This window comes from Capricornis sumatraensis, chromosome 3 (genome assembly GCF_032405125.1).
Source record: "Capricornis sumatraensis isolate serow.1 chromosome 3, serow.2, whole genome shotgun sequence".
Classification (NCBI taxonomy): Eukaryota; Metazoa; Chordata; class Mammalia; order Artiodactyla; family Bovidae; genus Capricornis; species Capricornis sumatraensis.
Genome location: NC_091071.1, coordinates 115,013,430 through 115,032,446, shown reverse-complemented (window position 1 = coordinate 115,032,446; position 19,017 = coordinate 115,013,430). Strand labels below are relative to the sequence as shown.

Genomic DNA, 19,017 nt, shown 5'->3' with positions numbered 1-19,017 from the left:
CCCCATTTAAAACAAATTGATTCTGGTTGCAGAAAGAAAAAAGAAATAGCCAAGTGTCTTCATATCTGGATATCTACAAATTAGAGAGAGACAGCGAGATCTGCTCGATAAGAGCGAGAGATCCAGGCCAGGCTCCTGGGCTTTTTTTTCTGCACCCGCCCCGTGCCTTCGCTGGGGCTTTGCCGGCCTCCTTCCTCCGCACACCCCCACGGGCCGCTGGCAAAGTGGGGTGGGGAGCGAGGCGGGGGGGGCGGGGGCCGGCGCGGCGGCCGAGGCGGCGGGGCGGCCGAGCATGGAAGAACAGCAGCCGGAACCTAAAAGTCAGCGCGACTCGGGCCTCGGCGCGGCGGCGGCGGTGGCGGCGGCCCCCGGCAGCCTCACCCTGAGTCTCAGCCCCGGCGCAAGCGGCAGCAGCAGCAGCGATGGAGACAGCGTGCCGGTGTCCCCGCAGCCCGCGCCCCCCTCGCCGCCCACGGCGCCCTGCCTGCCGCCCCTGGCCCACCACCCGCATCTCCCCCCGCACCCCCCGCCCCCGCCGCCGCCGCCGCCGCCGCCGCAGCAGCAGCATCTCGCGGCGCCTGCTCACCAGCCGCAGCCCGCGGCCCAGCTGCACCGCACCACCAACTTTTTCATCGACAACATCCTGAGGCCGGACTTCGGCTGCAAAAAGGAGCAGCCGCCGCCGCAGCTCCTGGTGGCGGCGGCGGCGGCGGCCGGAGGAGGCACAGGCGGAGGCCGGGTCGAGCGTGACAGAGGCCAGACCGGCTCAGGTAGAGACCCCGTCCACCCGCTGGGTACGAGGTCGCCCGGCGCCGCCTCACTCCTGTGCACCGCGGACGGGAACTGTGGCCCACCCGACGGCTCCCCGCCAGCCACCGCCGGCGGCGCGGGCGCGTCCAAAGCTGGGAACCCGGCGGCGGCGGCGGCGGCGGCTGCAGCAGCGGCCGTGGCGGCGGCGGCGGCGGCGGCAGCAGCGGCCAAGCCTTCGGACAACGGCGGTGGCAGTGGAGGCGGCGTGGGGAGTCCAGGTGCGCAGGGTGCCAAGTACCCGGAGCACAGCAACCCGGCCATACTGCTAATGGGCTCAGCCAACGGCGGGCCCGTCGTCAAAACTGACTCGCAGCAACCCCTCGTGTGGCCCGCCTGGGTCTACTGCACGCGCTACTCCGATCGCCCGTCCTCCGGTGAGTACCCAGACCTAGGCTGCGCGGTGAGCCCGGCAGATGCCGGTAGAATTCTCAGCCGCCGGGCTGGGGAGAGCGTGCGGGCCGGATCCCGAGGGTTCTCTTTTCTCACGCCTGCTCTCTCCTTTTCACCTTCGATTCCAGTCACTACCGACTGTTATACCGAGTTTTGCGTTCCCGGGCTCTGCGACTACCACCTGGGAGGTTACGGCTCAGGGTTACAGGGAGTGGGATCCTTCGATTTTGAACTCCGAGCCCTTCTCGCCTTCTTTGTGTTTTACCTTTATTATTCTTAGTAAACACCCAATCAGTCATTGCTTTTTCTTCCAGGAAAAGGGGTTTTTAGAATCAGCGGGAAGGTGGGCCTAGCGATCTGGGTCTCAAATCCTGCGGAGGCCGAAACTGAGCAAGGCTTTGATTAGAGAAATTATCTTCGCTTTGTGTCCTTGCAGACATAAACACCATATCGATATTTTCTGCGGAGAGATCATTTGCAAAGAGATAGATGTAAGGAGACACAGGAAGAAAGAGAAACGTGTCTGATAGCTGTCGTTCTTCCGCAAGCCGGGTAGCCAAAAGGGCCTGACCCGCCTGGGTAGAATCCAGGGAAAGGCGGTTTCGGAAACAGTGGGTGCCGAGAGCCCCTGGCTCCCGATTCTCTGGAACTGACAGATAAACGAGGGAGAGGACAGAAGATACCTTAGGCTCAGGCCAGAGACCTGGGCCGAGGGCATGAGAGCCAGCCCCCACCTCAGCTTCTCCGTGGCCGCCTGGCACATCCTCCCGGGCCCTGCCCCTTCCTTTTTTCACTCCTTCCTTCCGTACATCTGCCCGTTAGCAAATTTCTGCCAGCCATGGGCCCATTTTTCTCAATTTTCCTTTGGCCTTTCCCCACATACCTCTTTGAGTTTGGAGAACCCCAGGCCGAGAGGTACTCAGGGGCAGCCACGAGGCCCCTGGAGAGGAGGCTGTGGCCTGCCCGCCTCCGGGGACCGCAGCTCCCAGGAGGCTGATGGGCGCCTCGAGGAGGGCGGCAGGGGTTCTGGTCTACGATTGGGGTTCCGCGCCTGGGTCTGGCAGAAAGCCGGGCTGGCGTCGCGGTGCGGCGCTCCACTCCGACTGGTCTCTGACTTCCCACCGCTGCTGGCCGGGCGCGGATCGATGAGCGCTATCAGCCCCCGCCATCTCGAGCCCCGTTATTGACACATCGGGCTCCCTGAACCTCCGAAAAGCTGCTTTGATTGACTCGCCTGATGGATAGAGTGATTGAGCTGTCAGGCTGTGCCGCTCAGGCTGGCCAGGAGGCTACGATTTTATTACAAGTGTTCATGCCTCTGCAAGGGCACCCATACACACAGTAACAACAACAACAACAACAAAACAATTGCAACAATGCTCTAACAACCTAAGGGATGCCCGTCTCACAGTGGGGCCTTTCTGAGGTTGCACACATTTCCTGGGCCACTTCTGCTCGACCAGCTAATTACTAACCTAAACCAAGGCCTTCCTGGCCCCTCACCCCGCCTCCCAGTGCTTTCTGCATCGGGCTCAGGAGTGGGCCTTGTCTTTGTTCTTGGCTGCTTTCCTTCTTACAAGCCTGGGGAGGCAGGGTGCTGGTTTCTAATCCTGCAGGGGCAGTTGAGGGAGAGGAACCTCAACCCAGTCTTGAGTTGTGGTGGTTGGCCAGGCCTGGACTCTTTTGTCACAGGACAGCTGGTGACCCCTGGTGCTGGTCTGCCCCAGAGGCCAGCTGCCTGATTTACCCCTCTGCCACTAGGTTTGGAGATGCCGGTGCAGACCCTTCTTTCCAGACAATTTTAGAGGTTAACAGGCCAGATAGGGACTTCACTCAGCTCGGGAAGCTCCCATAATCATGACAGGGCCCAGCAAGTAAATGCTAGAGAAGACTTGCTTGTGGAGGCCTCTCTTTTTCCTCCTCTCTTCAGGGCTGGGCTTCATAGCCAGCCCTCTTCCCAGACTAGTTTTTGAGGGACACTTCACTTTCCTAGGAAGGTTTCCTGTGGCCTCTTCCTATAACCATCTTAGGGCATAGCACAGATTTTTGCTGGAATTGTCCCACCCTTTCTGTCCCTCTGTCCCTGTTTTGCTCCTGGATGTGGGGAGGGGGGTGCAGTTTTCTTGCAGATCACCATAGGTGGGCAGAAAAGACAGCTCTGACTTGCTTTTGTCGTTTGGTTTTCAATCCTGAGATTGCAGCTTCTGTATCCGAAGGACTAGGGAGAGAGACCTGCCTGTGCCACTGGGTGTAGGATGGGGAGGGTCCTCTCTTTCTTACTGGTACCATCCAAGGGACAAAGCAGAGAACCCAGGGGCCTGGGCATGTGGGTAAAGTATACAGCTGGGAGAAGGCCTCTTCTCCCCTTTCCAGGAAGCAGGTGGACAGTGTCTTCCTGGGACTCCATAAGGGGCTTCGTTTTAGGCCAGAGGGAAAGAAGAGCAGGTAGAGAGAACAGATGCTGAATGTTTTGGAGCTAGGGAGCCCTCCTTATCCCCTTGTTTTCTGGAGTCCGCAGCTACAAGCAGATGTGGTCTTATTGTAGGTGTATGGGTGTAGATGCACTTCTTGAGGAGGGGGAGAAAAATAGTTTGCAGGCTGGCAATTCCCTCACGGCAGTCCTATCCCAGTCTTCATGACTCCAGTGTTGAGCCTCTTTTTGTGCCAAAGCTGTGAAGACAGCAGGCCCCTGACCTCCAACTCTGGGCTGGGCCTGATAGGGCTCCAAATATCTTTCCATCTTGGACTCTATGATTTAAGCCTATCACGGCTGGGTCGATTCTGAATTGGGGTGTGAGGTGCATACACAACTTCGGCAGGCCAGTTTTCCTCTGTGACCCTTCTGGCATCCCAGAGGATTCCCAGAGGGGAGCCCAGCAACCCCAGTAGCCAGCAGATTGATCTAGGGGCTCATGGGCGGGAGGGGCTGCACGGCCTCCGCTATCGCCCCAGAAGCTCGGGGCGAGATCGTCCAGCTCGGCTCCGCAATTCTCACGGCTTCCTCTGCCCTCTCCCCCCTGCCCTCTGCCCCTTGTCCCCACCTCCGATGCTGCAGGTCCCCGCACCAGGAAGCTGAAGAAGAAGAAGAACGAGAAGGAGGACAAGCGGCCGAGGACGGCGTTCACGGCCGAGCAGCTGCAGAGACTCAAGGCGGAGTTCCAGGCGAACCGCTACATCACTGAGCAGCGGCGGCAGACGCTGGCCCAGGAGCTCAGCCTCAACGAGTCCCAGATCAAGATCTGGTTCCAGAACAAGCGCGCCAAGATCAAGAAAGCCACGGGCATCAAGAACGGCCTGGCGCTGCACCTCATGGCGCAGGGACTGTACAACCATTCAACCACCACGGTCCAGGACAAAGACGAGAGCGAGTAGCCGCCTCCGGCAGAGGCCGCGCGGTCCGGCCGCCGCACCCGCGCCCCCTCCTGGCACCGCGGCCGCCGCCGTGTGGGCCCCACGCCCCGGGGAGAAAGAATCAGCGTAAAGGAGGAAGGGAGCAACAGGGAAAAGAGAGAGAAAGAGGTTCCCAGAATGGAGAGTCACATTGGAACGAGACATTTTTTTTTTCAAAAGGGAGAAAGACTCAGACAGGTGCTATTGAAAAATAAGATCAGTTCTCTCTTCACAGTATAAGGGACGAAAACTACGAACTCCTTAAAGCTCTATCTAGCCAAACAGCTTACGACCTTGTATATATTTAATTTCAGGTAAGGAAAAGAATTATGTGTAGCGATCTCTATTTGCTGGACTTTTTATTAATCTCCTTTATTATTATTGTTATAATTATTATAATTATTATAATTATTTTATCTCCCGCCTCCGCCTCGCTGCCCCCGGCCCAGTTTCGTTTTCTTTTGAATGTTATCGCTTCTCCGGTGCCTCCCGTCCCGCATCGCTAGCCCTCCGTTTCTCTGGGACTTTTCTTTGTGTGCGTGAGAGTGTGTTTCCTCGCGTGTCTGCCCTTCGCCTCTCCCCCTCCCCCCATCTCCCCGGCCCCTTCTGTCCGTCTGTCTGTCCTGCCCCCGACCCTTTCGTTTTCTGGAGACTTGTTGAGAAATACGACCCCACAGACTGCGAGACTGAACCGCCGCTACAAGCCAAAGATTTTATTATGTTCAGAAACCTGTAGTCTGAAATAAAGTGTACACTGTGCTCACGAGCGCCTGACGGCCCTCCTCTTTGCGGGCTGGGGAAGGGCGAAGAAGCAGGGCGGCCCTACGCAAGGCGGGTGCACACCGGGCGCGGAGCCGCGAGGCTGGCCAGGCCTTAAGATCCATCACCGCACAACGAATATAGGGGACAAGGAGGGCGCGGTGATAGGGATGGCTCGGACCCGGGGATGGCCCGGGTTTGGAGGGTCTGGCGGGACATGCCTGGTCTCTGATAGCATTCAAAGGAGACCAAAGGCCGGAAACCCCAGTCTTGACTTCGGAAACACTGTGGGGCTGTTGGTCTGCTTCCCCGCGGAGCCAGGACCAGCCGGGCTGCAGCATACTCTGGTTCAACCTGCTCCTCGCTCCAGCTTCCTTCTTTTCTTTTCTGTCTCTTTTTCTGATGCGAGTCTTGCTGGAGGTTTTCTCCTTTAGAAGCAAAAGGACTTCCCAGGGCATGGCAGAGGTGAGGGGCTGCCTGGAATCCTGAGCGAGGGCCACTTCGGCCTGTCTGGACTTCACTGCTCTTCCAATGGAGAAGTGATTCGGTTGTCTAGACCGCTGGTCGAGGGCGGCACACGAGCCTGGCAGGCCTCATGGTGGGCGAAGTCCGGAGAGGAGGCCTGCATGCGGAGAAGCTATGTGGAGCCACAACCCCTCGGTCAGCTACAGGGATTGCTCTGGGGCGAAGATCTCGACATGCACACAGGCCTGCCTTGACCCTGCCCCAAATCTAATAAGTAAGGTTCCTTTCACAATCCCAACAAAGCCTGGCTTGCTTTCTGACAGAGGGGGGCACAAACACCAGCCCCCTGGGCCCCCAGAACCCCCAGATTTCCAATAGGGAAATGTCTGGACACTTGTCCCAGACCCTGGGGCCTATCCTTCCTGGGTAGCCCCTGGGTCCCACCATTCAGGGACTAGAAAGAGAAAGGGGAGGTCCCTTCTAATCTTCCTTTGGTCCAGTACTTTTTAATGGTAAATTCTGTTCTCCCCATTTTTTCCTTCTCTTCTGTAGTATGTATGTATGCAGCTATACTCATACGACCAGAAACGTAGGTGTCCCAAAAAACTCAGGTGCATATGTGATCATGTATAGATAAATACTGGTACATCTGGGTGCCCACAGGGTTTTGTGTATTTCTGCATTATGTGAACATTATGCGATTGGATGTTCATGTCTCTGTAATTAGATGCATACTTGGATGTTTGTGAGTTTACAGTGTGTGCACATGTGCTTATTTGTGTTTGCAGGTGTGTTTGTGCATGTAGGGGAACCCTGCTTCTGTGCTCTTTCCTTGGGTTTCTTTCCTGTTGTTTTTGCAGGATTGATTATTGTGAGAGTGGGAATGACCGATCCGTCTGCCTTTCTTGGAAAATTCGCCTTGGTTTGGGCCTGTGCTGAGTGTGAAATGACAGTGCCAGGTGTCAGGTCTTTGAAGCCAAGGGGGTGTTGAAGTCCCTGTTGAAGGGCTTGGGGGATTGGGGTTCAGGGGCCTGGAGTTGCAGAGCACATTTGACCTTGCCATGGGTTCCCAACTTTCTTGCATTCCTTTTACATCTTTTTTTGGGTGTGTGGAGTAACCTCTACACATAATAGATGTTCACCCAGTCCTTGAGTGAAGAGTTGAAAGCAGTGAGGTGGGCCCTTGCCTGGAAGGGAAGTATATCCTGTGCTTTTCTTGGGGTGGGGATGCACAGGAGGAGCCTGGAATCTTCAAGTTCTCCAGGGCTTTTGGTTTTGGGGCTGAGACCTGAGGCTGAGGGTACCCCTTTCAGAATCTGGCCACAGGCAGATAGGATGTTGGGGTGCCCAGTTCTACAGAGAATCTTTCTGTCCAAATGCATGGAAACTGGGCTACTTCTCCTTCTCCCTTCCTCAGTGTGGCCCCCTTAGGGTACCTGTGCCCCTCAAGATCACAGATGCAGAGTCAGGGGCCAACTTGAGTAGTAACTCCAAGAAGCATCCTGTTCCTTAAGGCTCCTCTTTATCTGTACCAGGAGATCAAAGCCAAGAGTTTTCTCTCTGGGGGAGGGAGAGGTGGTCACCTCTCCCCAGGATTATATTGGTAAATTGCATGGATGTGTCATTATTATGTAATTTGATTTCTGGCCTATTTTCTCCTTTTGTCTTCCAATCACTATGGGTAAATAGAATTTTCTTCTTTACTCAGAGGAGGAAACTAAAGCTTGGAGAACTTAAACATTTGGTCCATGGCTCCTCTGTTCTCCTGTGTCTCCCTCTTTGTCACACCTACTCATTACAACTGCCTTTATCTCTGAAATCTGGCTGAGGTCCTCAAGTAATGGTCCAGTATGACTTTCCTATCTTCTCTCTTCCCCATCCCCATTTTTCTTCCTCCTGATTGAGGCAGAGACTAGAGAAGGAGGACTCCAGTCAGACTTCTTTCAAGCACCCCCTCTAAAAAAAGAAAGTAATAATAATCATAAACAGGCATTCATTTCTCTGATTTATGGGTCTGGCTTAGCCAGCTGCCTGTGTATTAAAGTCTGGCACTGCATCGAAATAAATACTAGAGTGTGCTATCCCAACTTCCTTATATTCTACCTATTTTTTTAAAGATTGGATTGAACCATAAACTTAAATCTTCCTCAGCCCAGGAGGAAATACACACTAGCCAAGTCTAAACAGTATTGATCCTTGGCTCTTTCTGAGGGCAAAGGTCTCTGTTCTCTTGCCAGAAACTCCCGTTCCTTCAGTAGGGTCAGGAGGAGGAGGTGTGGATGGGGGTGGACTACAGAAGGGGTATTCGGGTGTATGGCGGTGCATTGTAGGTCTGTGTTAGCTTGTGTGTTTGTGGGTTGTATTGCATGTGGGCATTTGTATAGAGGTGCTATTGACTGATAAATAAATGTATTTATTTGGGCGTGGGAGGTGTAAGTGTGTGTTTTGAGTGTATGGGCACCAATAGCGATTGGTGTTTGTGGGTGTGTGTGTGTGTATCCAGGCTGCTGAGGGCACAGAGAAAGAGTCAGTACTAACCTGCCCCCCACCTGGCCCCCACAGCCCTGTCACCCTGTGACAGGGCTTCCAGATGCCCCAATGCCCTCAGTAAAAAAGCCAAGAGACTGCGGGGGTAGGGGTGACCCTGGCTGACACCAAGAAGCCGAGGCCAAGGCCAGGGTCAGGGAGACTGGCCTCCCCAGACTCCTTGCCCCGTGGAGGTGTCTGCTGTGGCTTTTCTGGGGATGGCCATCTGTTTCTCCAAGGGTCAGCCTTGCTTTTCTTCTTCATAAAAGCTCTTCCTCTGGCAACCTTCATTCCTCATCTTTCAACAGGCACAGGCTGGGAAGGAGGTGGGGAGCCTGAAGACCCCTCTCCTCGCTTTGCCTTACTGCCTGGGGCCCATTTAATCTCTATGTCACCATCGCTTAAATTGGAAATCATGTTCACTCCGTCTGGAGGGAGGTGGCCAAGTACTGCTCCATCCCCCATCACCCCACCAGAGACCTCTTCTCTCTTTCACTCTGAACCCAGGTGAAAGAATTGTGGCAACTTGTGGAAAGGGGCAAGACTGGGGACTCCACCAGCCCCCACTCCTTCCCAAATGATTTAGGCCAGGCATTTAATTGTTGGAGGCGATCCACAGAGATTCTTGAATAAAAAGTTTCATTTAACTGGGGGTGGGGGATGGGAGGGAAAATGCCTGGCAGGGTGTGAGAGCATACTGGAAGTGAGAGGCAAAATCTTCAGATTTCCTCTAAGTCCAGTAAGGGCCTCAAGAGTGTCACTGAGTGGGTGGTACCAATGCACACATAGACATGCAGCATGTGTGCACATACTTCTGCACATCCAAATGCACAAAAAAGATGCTCACATGTATAATACTTGTACACCTATGTAAATATGAGCAAATATACAAACAAGTATCTAGATATCTAGAACTGACATGCAGAGATGGGTTCCTAGCAAGCACATGGCCATGGTCCACGTAGAAATTTCTGGCCCTTTTTTTTTTTTACATGACCCAGGAGTACACCTGCTGGTGTCCAATACACACCTGCATGCCCCAGCTAGTGGGCTTTGCTCCTATCCAGTGTAGGGACAGCCCTTCCAGGGCTGGGGACACACTAGACTGCCCGTTTCTTTTCGTGAAGGCCACCAGGGAGAACTGGGACTGAGGTGAGTGGATTGATTGTGTGGGAGTGGAAAGTCTGGAGTCAAGGCAGCCCCTTCTCTCTCCCCAGAGACTCTGGGCTCAGACACAAATGTGCTGCTGCTACACCTATCTCCATCCCTCCCTCCCACCTACCCTGTGCCTTCCAAGGTGTACCTCCTGGGGGTGAAGCAGATCCAGGGAGGGAGAGGGCAGACTTCTGATGCTGATTTCTCAGAGAGTTGGGTAAGTCTTGGGCCATTATAATTTGCACTTTGAGTTTGCTTCTAAATGCAGCCTTCCCCAGAGATGCCATTCTGGAGATGGAGCAGGCCCCTCCACTCTGGAATTCTTCCCAAAGATATGGGGTAGGTTGCTGTGAGCACATTTGGAAAGATTTCAGGTTGCAATAATGGATTGCAGAAAAGCAGAGATCGGAGCACTGTGCATGCTCAAACACACTCAGCTTATCCCGAGGAGAGGATTGGATCCATGCTCCAGACTCGCCTTTCGGATGTGGGAATGGGGTGAAGGGTGGCGGTGGGAGGATGCAGAAGGAGCCCTGTGCTGGGGGAAGATGTGAGCACAAGCCTCCCCACTCAACTCTGCAGGGGACGGGGTATACACGCAAGCAATCTCTCAGGGACTAGCAGCTACCAGAAGATTCCTCCCAGACCCAGCTGCCATTCAAGTGCAAGTGCAGGGGTGGTGAGAAGCGCCATCCTGGGTGCACTCAGTACCCCCTCTCCGTTTCCCCCCACCCCCTCCCACTCGCTCCTGGCACCCCAGGAACAGCAATTGCATCGAAGAGGGGAGGGAGACCCCTGTAGGTGAGATGGAATCCAAGGAAGAGAGGGACCTACTAAAATTGAACATTCCTCAAGGACAGACCACTGCAAGAGTGGGCTAGGACCCTGACTGAGAGGCCAGCAGATTCAGGCAGGAAGGCAGACAGTGGTGCCCACTGATGAAGTGAATGCAGTGGGAAACCACGGATAAAGCCCTGCTGCTGCCCCACACCCCCATCCAGCTGCAGTGAGGCGGCCACTAAAAGTCTTTCATCCAAGATGAAAATTCATCATTACAAGACACATCCAGAAATTTAAAAATAATAACAGATTCTCTATTTACTGAGAGCCAGTGTCCCACGTTGCTAGTCATTTGACACAATTTACTTTTTTCAACCTCACACACTTCTTTGAGCTGGATATTATCATCCCCATTTTACAGGTAAGAAAAGTGAGGTCCAGGGACGTTCTTGCCAAGGTCACACCAAACCACGTTAAAGCTTACACAGTAATTATATATCATAATACTAGGACGATTCTCCCGGTATGCTGTGATGTTTCCACAGTAAGAGAACTTCTGCATAAGGTCGGGATAGGGGTGGATTTGGGTTAAAGGCTATTCTTTCTCTTTTGGACTCAAATAGGAGTAGTTCTCAGCCGCCAGCTCCAACCTCCCACCCTTCCCTCAAGTTAGTAACTCACGCTCGAATTCTTGCTCTCAAATCCCACTCTACCCAGGTTGGTCTCAGATTAGGTTCCCTGGAGGTCTTCAAGATGACCCCTTCCCACCACAGTCAACAGTGTCTACCCTCACAATCTCCTCTCCCTTCTGAGCCCAGTCTGGCTCGGCTGAAACAGCCCGCCCCTGGCGTCTCGGACTTTGGCTTCTCCCGCCTGGCTGGAGCTGCCTGCGCGCCCAGCGAGGTCTGCGGAGGGCGCTTTGCAGATGCACTTCCGGTCAGCGCAGCGAAGGCCGTAGGCTTGGACCGCGCTGACCTGTCGAGTCAGGCTGGAGATCGGAGAGGATCTGGGGCTCGTCCTCTCTCGAGGAACCTCGAAACCCCAATTCTGCTAGCCCTGCGCGGGATCCTGCCCACCGGCTCGATGGAGACGCCAAAGGGAGGGCTGCCCGGCGGCTTCCCCGCCCCGGGCTCCGGGCGACGGACAGGGGCCCGCCTCCCTCCACCCGCAGGAGCCAGTGCTCCCGCATCCGCACCCGGGCCCCCCGAGCGACGATCTCTGTGCAGTTTCGATTTGTGTCTGGGCCGGGTTCGCTCTCCTTTCAGTAATTTTCTATGGGCTTCCCGGCCTCTGGGTCCCTCTCGTGGGTCCTCTGCTCCAAGGTTTGTTTTCGTTCAGAAGACTGCCCTCCTGCGGTCAGCCTCTCGGACCGCTCGGACTCGGCCTTTGCGGAGGGTGTGCCTGGGCGTCTCTTTGGCTTCCTGCCCTCCGTCTCCTCTGGTCCGTGGCCCGGCTCCCAAGTTTGCTCCCGGGATTGGGAGGCTCTGAGGGAGGCCGCGGACTTCCGACCTCTCGCTTCCCTCCCTGGGCCGGCGCGCGGGACCGGGGCTGACCTTGGAGGCGGCCACGCGCCCCCCTCCCACCGTGTTCCCCAGTCACCCCCGGCCCCCTTGACTCCCGGGCTACCAAGTCGTGGCCGCTGGGGAAGCGCCCTTCCCTTGGCGGTGCGCCCTTGCCCTGGAGGTATCGCGCAGCGGCTGGCAATCGGAGCTGCGCAAACCATGTTTCGGAGCGGCCGGGCCTGGGGTCAAACCAGGAAGGAGGAGGGGGTGGACCTCAGGCTGTGGAGAGCCGACTTTATTTGTTTCAACTTGTCCTGAAGGGTTTAGACGAGGCGCACGCTCTCGCACAGTTGCCACCGGGAGCCGAAACCCTCGCTGGCTCGGCTGCCCGGCTCGGCCCGCCCGCTCGGCGCCCTGCGCGGCCCTGGCTGGCCCGCAGGCCCTGGCGTCCGAGAGCTTGGGCGTCTGCCTTCTCGGTGCCTGGCTGGGGCGAACTTGGCCCGCGAAGGGCCGCCACCTGCATTTTCCTGGACTAGGTGAGCGCCTTTCCGAAATCCCCGATGCGGGATCCTTTTTTGGGGGCGAGAGAAAAAGTTGCAGCAGCAGCCCTGCCCCCTGCCGCCTTTTCCCACAATAAAGCGCCCACTTTCAGGTGGCAGACTTTTTTCCACCTTCCCTTTCCTTCTTTTCTGGAGATATTTGGCCAATTCGCTTTCTTAGGCACAGCTGTGGTCTCCCCCTCAGGTTAACTGTTTGCATGGAATTTCTTTAAAACTAGAGCAGTCCTCTTGCTCTCGGTCAGCATCTTTTCTGAGTGGCGCCCACCCAGGCCCTATAGAGCTTCCAGGAAGGCGCGGCCGGCTAGCCGGGCGTGAGAAGGACGGAGGCCGGGCGAGGATCTTCGGTCCTTCGCTGCAACTCCCCCACCTCCTCCCCTTGCAGACTGAGAGCTCTGGCCTTCAACGCTAGCCTCACCGCTTCAGGGTCGGTTCAAGTGCGCTGCCCTCAGCGGGCAGAAACAGAGAGCTCCGTCGGAATCGCTAGGTATCTACCCGGGGGAGGACGGCCAAACCCCAGTTCCATGTTCCTCGGGCTTCAGTTTCTTATCTGTTCTCCAAAATGCCCTAACAGGGTCGAGCTGTTTGGAGCTGCAGAGTGAGAAGTCTAGGGTTGTGGGTCTGCGTACTGGCAAGGGAGTGAGGGGACCCGGGGTGTTGGGGGAGGAAAGAATTGGAAGGACAAAGCCTCCCCACGCCACTTTCACTCAGCTGAAGTGAACAAAGTTCCCTTTTGGGATAGAGCTATTGGGGCTCTCGGACTAGCCAGGATCAGGGGATTCCAGGTGGGCGAGATTCTGTGCTCCATGCACCCCAGATGCAAACTTTGGCCCCAAACCAAAGCTGCCGCGGGTGAAAATAACCAGAGATACCCGAGGTTTTGAGGAGGCGCCCCCACGGCGCCCCCACAGCACCCCGCAAGTGCGGACTGCTGACTTGTGTAGAAGACACCTCTGCTCCCAGTCTTGGCTGGGCCTCGGTGGAGAGGGTTTGCTCTCCTTTCTCTCGGACAACCTGATCGGATATTTCTCCCTCTCCTTTCTTTCTCTCCTTCCTTAGTTACTAACTCCAGGAGAGCTGCTTGCGTTTGGATTTGGCCCACCAATCTAAGCAAAAAGACCCGCCTGCTGGGCACGGGAGTCGAGGCCCTCCCTCCAGCTTCCTGGGGGTAGGGTGGGGACCCCTCCCTTAGAGATTCTCTAGAGCCAGAGTGTTGATGATCATTACTTTAAATTAAAAGTCCTCCTTCTTACTTTCTGTCTAAGCTCCAACTTAGTTTCAGAGAATGAAGCGTGAAAGCTCTATTATAGAGATTACCGATGCTTCATTTATTCCCGCAAATGGCAAACACTGCCCGGCAAAGACCGAGCGAGCGAGTTCCTTGTCTCGGATCCTCAGCCGTCTCCGGGCTCACAAGCTCACTTGGCTGTGAGACAGCATCCTCGGGAAAACCCCTACAATGGGCTTACCTGGGGAAGGGAAGAGCTCTGTTTGCTGGAGCTGCAGCCAGCAAGCTCCCTCTGGTTGGGGTAAAGACCTAGTTACATACCCCTGACTTGAGAGTTGAGGGATTTGAAATTGGAGAAAAGGGGTGTCCAGAGGATTACTCTTGAGGATCCCTGTGATGTGGAGTGTATGTGCCTGGAGAAATCCCATGGACAGAGGAGCCTCATGGGCTGTAGTCTATGGGTCCCCAAAGCAGTGCAAATCACTGCTAACCTTAATGCTGCACCTCCCTTTTCTATTTACAGTGGAGTTCCTTGGAATTTGCAGTGTGTTCCAGGAGAGCCAGGAGACCCGGCTGTATGCTGTCCTGTATGCTGTCTTGACCTCATTCACTTTGTCATTCCAACCCTCTAGCCCTCCCTGATCTTCTCCATGCTCAGGCGGTCAAGAGCTTGTGTCCATAGTGACAACTCTCCATCCACAGTTTTATTTTGATGCATATATGCAGTCTCAGTGGGTCCTTTTGGAAGCAGATCCAGAGCCTTTCTACCTTTGATGTACAAAACTCACCTAGTGACTTGGTGATTGTTGTGGTTTAGTTGCTTAGTCTTGTCCAGCTCTTTGCTACCCCACGGACTGTAACTCTCCAGGTTCCTCTGTTCATGGAATTCTCCAGGCAAGAATACTGGAGTGGGTTGTCATGCCCTCCTCCAGGGATCTTCCCAACCCAGGGATCAAACCCAGGTCTCACACATTGCAGGCGATTTGCCTTCTCCATAATGAGGGATTCTTTGGTCATTTCACAAAGAGGCAGTTGGAAAGAAGTGAAATGACCTCTAGGGGAAAAAACGATAAAGATTTTTTATTCTTTTGAGACAGAGCAGTGAAGTTTGAAGAGGAAGAAGTATAAACTCCTAGAAGGAGAATTTCCCAAGTTCAGGCTTAAATTCCTTTGTGACACTGTATTATTAACTCCAACACAGTGGCAGGCCCACATTCCAGTTATCCCACACTGGGAGCCCCTCCAACACAAAGGCTGTTGTTTGCAAGGGGGGGGGCGGTGGATAACCAGGAGGGATTGTCAGTCCTTCTTTCTCTCACCTTATCCAGCTCACAGATTGCAGGGAAAGTGGAAGTTAATTATGCTTCTGTTTTAGAGGAGCTTGTTTTTCTTAAGAAGCCACCTTATGGTAGTGTGTGTGTGCGACTTGCCTTGGGGTATCAACAGGGACCATCCTGGAAATGATGCATTTCCCTTATTAGGTGGCTGGTGACTTGTCCATAGCTTGCAATGGAGTCAAGCCCCTGTACTTGTCCTTTCTGCCTTTAATAGATGATGACTTTTTTTACCACAAAGGTCCTCAGTGGTCAAGAGTGGCAGTCTTAATGGTTCTTTGAGGGCAAAGTCACCTCACAGAGCCTGGGGAGTTTCCACTGATGTAGTAGGGATAACAGAGCCAGCTGGATGGGGAGGGGATGCGACGGTGAGTAGATATGATGGCGCATCACTAAGTCAGGGAAGGAGGGGAGAGGGCTTGCTGCTCTGCTCTCACAAACAGTGGTCAACTTTCATTAACTGCTCAGTTATTTTAATGTGAAGGCAAATACCAGAATGCTCTAGTGCCCATTTTGGATTAATGGGCCTGCAATATTAGATAAGGAGGGGGTCAAAGAGAGAATAGAGGTGTTCAGGAGATTTCAATCTTCTTTCAAATTTAGAGGGCTTTTTTTGGGGGGGAGGGGTTGTGGTTTCCACTCCTTTACCCCACCAAATGCATGAAGTGGGAGTCAGTGAATTGAAAAGGCGAACAGAGATTGGCTTCTAAGGATAACAAAGATCAGAGGGAAACCTCTGCTGTGTCCTGATAAATTATTCAATCAACTCAACTTGACCTAAGTCAAGTGCCTGTGATGCCCTGAGGTGGGCATTGGTGGGCTGCACTCTTAGTGTCCCAGGTGCCATGTTGGTATGGTATAGCCCAGATTTCCAGATTAGCCATGTGAATTCCTGAAGGCTGGTTATTTGGAATATTGTAAACACCATCGGAACCCATCCCTTAACTTTAATAATATCAGAGGCAATACCTCTGGGACTGATTCCGGCTGGTTAACTTAGCTGAATTTATGATCTGTGAAAGAGGAACCAAAGGCAGGTTCAGGTGCATCTACCTTAGTTTTTTATGTCAGTAGCTTCAGGAAAAAATTATTTCCCTACATTTAACACACAGATCTGTTCAGGTTAGTGGAATAAAGCACAGATGTACAGAATTTAGAGATTATATCCTATTTTTCATGATACTTTCCCTCCTTGTCTTTGTATTTGTTTTCAGAGGCTATCCACACTCATGTCTGAATTTTTGGTGGATATTTTTTTCTGGGAAATGTGGTTGTATGGAGTAGTCTCAAGTAGCTTTTGAAAGTGTAACCTTGAATTGGGAACAGAGCTGGAGGCAGGGTGAGTCCTGACATTCTGGGCATCACATAAAATGTATGAAGTTAGAGGAGCATCTCTGAAATGACTCCGGGTCTATTTTGGGGCAATATTCTTTGAGGTTATTATTAAGGAAAATACCTTCTTCAACATAAGCATCACATTTCTGTATGGGCAAAACTTGGGCAGAAATTTGAAATATCCTGCCTATGAACATCCATGGAGCCATTCTATGTTAAATTTCTTGTGGTAAGTTCACCATTGCAGGCCTAGCCCTTGAAGTTTACATTCTTGGAATTCTAGGACTCTTTCTGGGATTCTTTTAGGCACAGTCTATACATGTAAACCAGTTTAAGTAAAAATGACACCATGAATGAAACAAGGGTTGGCTGAAGTCAAACAGACAGCCATGTGGTTGTTTAAACTGCTTCCCTCCCTAACCTTGTCCAGACCAGACTATGGGTGGAGAGCAAGCCTGTGACCACTCCTTCCACAAAGTGTACCATTTGTTCCCAACTGCCTAGAGTTCGATAGGATGTAGGTAACGGACAGACTGGGAGGAGCAACACCCCAGAATTCTCCTTTAATATCAAGTGAGTTTACCTCTAATGAGTACCTTTCATAAAATCCCAGGATGATGAATCCTGGGGAGGAATTTGGAGCTGGCCTTGAAGTGAAAAGGTGACTAATTTCTTGTTGGTGTTCATAAATGTGTGTGCATTTCTTTCAAGAGGTTACAGTGCTTACTTGGAGGCTGCTTATGAACTACCACAACCTAAAGGGAAAGTCCCTTTTTTCTTATTAATTTCTTCATTGAAGGACTTTATAGAAGAAATGGTTCCATGCACTTTTCCTTGGAAACCCTAGACAGTGAGCTGTCAGCCTCCCTGTGGGGTGGAGAACTTAATACCCTCAGAAGTGGGAAGCCAACAATCAAACTGAGTAAGTCCCAGAACCACCCAGGATAAAGACAAAAAAACCCCTCTTGGATGTTCTGACTCAATATCCTTGGCGTCAGGACAAACAAGTCATCGTAATCCTGTGCACAGTTTTTCTAAACTTATCTGGAGTCTCATCTCTGACATTCAGACTGGCAGATGCCAGAGTGAAAGTAGAAGTTTATGCCACTGCTTGACCATCCAGGCTGTTATTTATTTAGTTTCATATGTGGGACGAGTGAGGAGATATAAGGGGAGAGAATTTCTGGGAATCTTTCATGGTTGATACAAGGCTGATCTTTTTATAAAAATGGAATTTGCTGTTTAATAAATAAAACTCTACATGTCAGTCTGGGAAATGTGACACTTCAGTGAATAAAAGATGGATGAGGAGTTGAATTGTGGGCTGTGGTGGGTGCAGCTTCATCCTGTTTCTAGATTCACGTTCGTTGGAAAGAAGGCAAGTCTCCTCCCCCAGGTAACTCAGGGTTCTGGTCAGGCCTTGCCTGTGGGCAGACCTCAGCCTCAGAGGCCATTGTGGGCCCAACAAGATGTAAAAACTTCAGACTCTGGGTCATTTTTTTTTCCTGGTCTTCAAAGTAACTGTCCCTACTCTCCAGTTGAGGTGGCAGGAAGTGGAGACAAATGACTTTAGGGGGAAGGGGTGGAGGGTGCACATGAGCTTATGGTGCCCAGTTTAGACTGTTTTCTTTCCATCACTTCATGTGTCTGAATGGTGGGAACTTTCTATCTGGAAGAGAATTATTTCTGTGCACAATTGTCAGTCCTGCCAGGAAAGTTATAGCTGCCCTATAAAAGGGGACTGACTGCCTGTCTCCCTTTGTCCTAGGTTGGGAAGGCCTTCTGGTCAATAAATACATATTAATCATGTAAAAGGATTGACATGCAAATGAAGGGCACCATTGACAAGCCCTGGATGGCAGAAGAGAAACCCTCTGCAGCCGTGGTCCTGGCTGGAGGAAGCCAGGGCTGCACCAGGCTCTTCACAGGGTGTTTTCTAGAGGGTTAAGCATTCTTTTCCAATAATGATGTGAAAGAGTTAATTGAACTGGAGGTGGCTTTGGGATATTTTGCTTACAATCCTTCTTAGCTCTGCCCCATCTCCAGATTTTTTCTTTTAATTTTAAGTCTGGTAATAGGCAGGCCACCCTTTGGATCGCCGTGTCTCTCAGTCCAACTGTAAGTCTCCAATGGTACTTTGTTCTTCTGATCAAAGAAAAGTTGAAGCAAACAGGGAAAATGGTTAAAAGCTTAGCTGAATTTTTTGAGGAATGCGTGATGTTGTAGGAATAATTATTAGTTGCCATTATGAATTACTGCTTATAAAATAGCATGTTACATATCGTCATGGCTTTCTTTACAGAGCAAAGACACTATAAAATGACCTGGTGTAGGTAGAAGTACGTTTGACTCATATTTTTCTATGTGCATGACACCTGTGGGTAGGTACAGCCCACACAATGATTTTTAGGTTACATATGACCAGTGGAGAATATGATTTGTTGTCAAGGCATATATTGAAAATCTTTTGCTGTGAGGACAAAACAAAAATGCATTGTTGTGTGCTCCCAACAGATCTCTGAGGTGAATATAGTTTCTTTATCCTTTATGAATCATTAGAATATAAGAAAATATTTTATATCCTCTGGTAAACTAAGTTATTCAGAAGTAGAAGTGAAGGGAACTACCTGAGTCAGTGGATGGTCTAACTTTGGTCTTCTTTAGGGGTATGTGATGTTTTAAAAGGTGGACAATTAGCATTTATATAATTTAGGCTTCGAGTTATGCCTGTAGATACTTGCTAGCTGAGATGCATGCATTCAGTACTTTTGGAATTGGACCACAAA

The 19,017-nt window shown here is 52.2% G+C and overlaps 1 protein-coding gene across 1 annotated transcript; it reads left to right on the top strand.

The window, feature by feature from the left end:
- Positions 1–292: 292 nt before the first annotated feature.
- Positions 293–4,572, top strand: EN1 (engrailed homeobox 1). The gene is made up of 2 exons (XM_068969518.1): positions 293–1,184; positions 4,256–4,572. The coding sequence occupies exons 1-2, from the start codon at positions 293–295 to the stop codon at positions 4,570–4,572; spliced, it is 1,209 nt and encodes a 402-aa protein (XP_068825619.1).
- The last annotated feature ends 14,445 nt before the right edge of the window (positions 4,573–19,017 follow it).

Excerpts from the sequence above, each read along its gene's own strand:
- EN1 (XM_068969518.1), top strand. The coding sequence starts at position 293 with ATGGAAGAACAGCAGCCGGAACCTAAAAGTCAGCGCGACTCGGGCCTC. Across the intron at positions 1,185-4,255 it reads CTCCGATCGCCCGTCCTCCG|GTCCCCGCACCAGGAAGCTG; the intron begins GTGAGTACCCAG and ends CCGATGCTGCAG.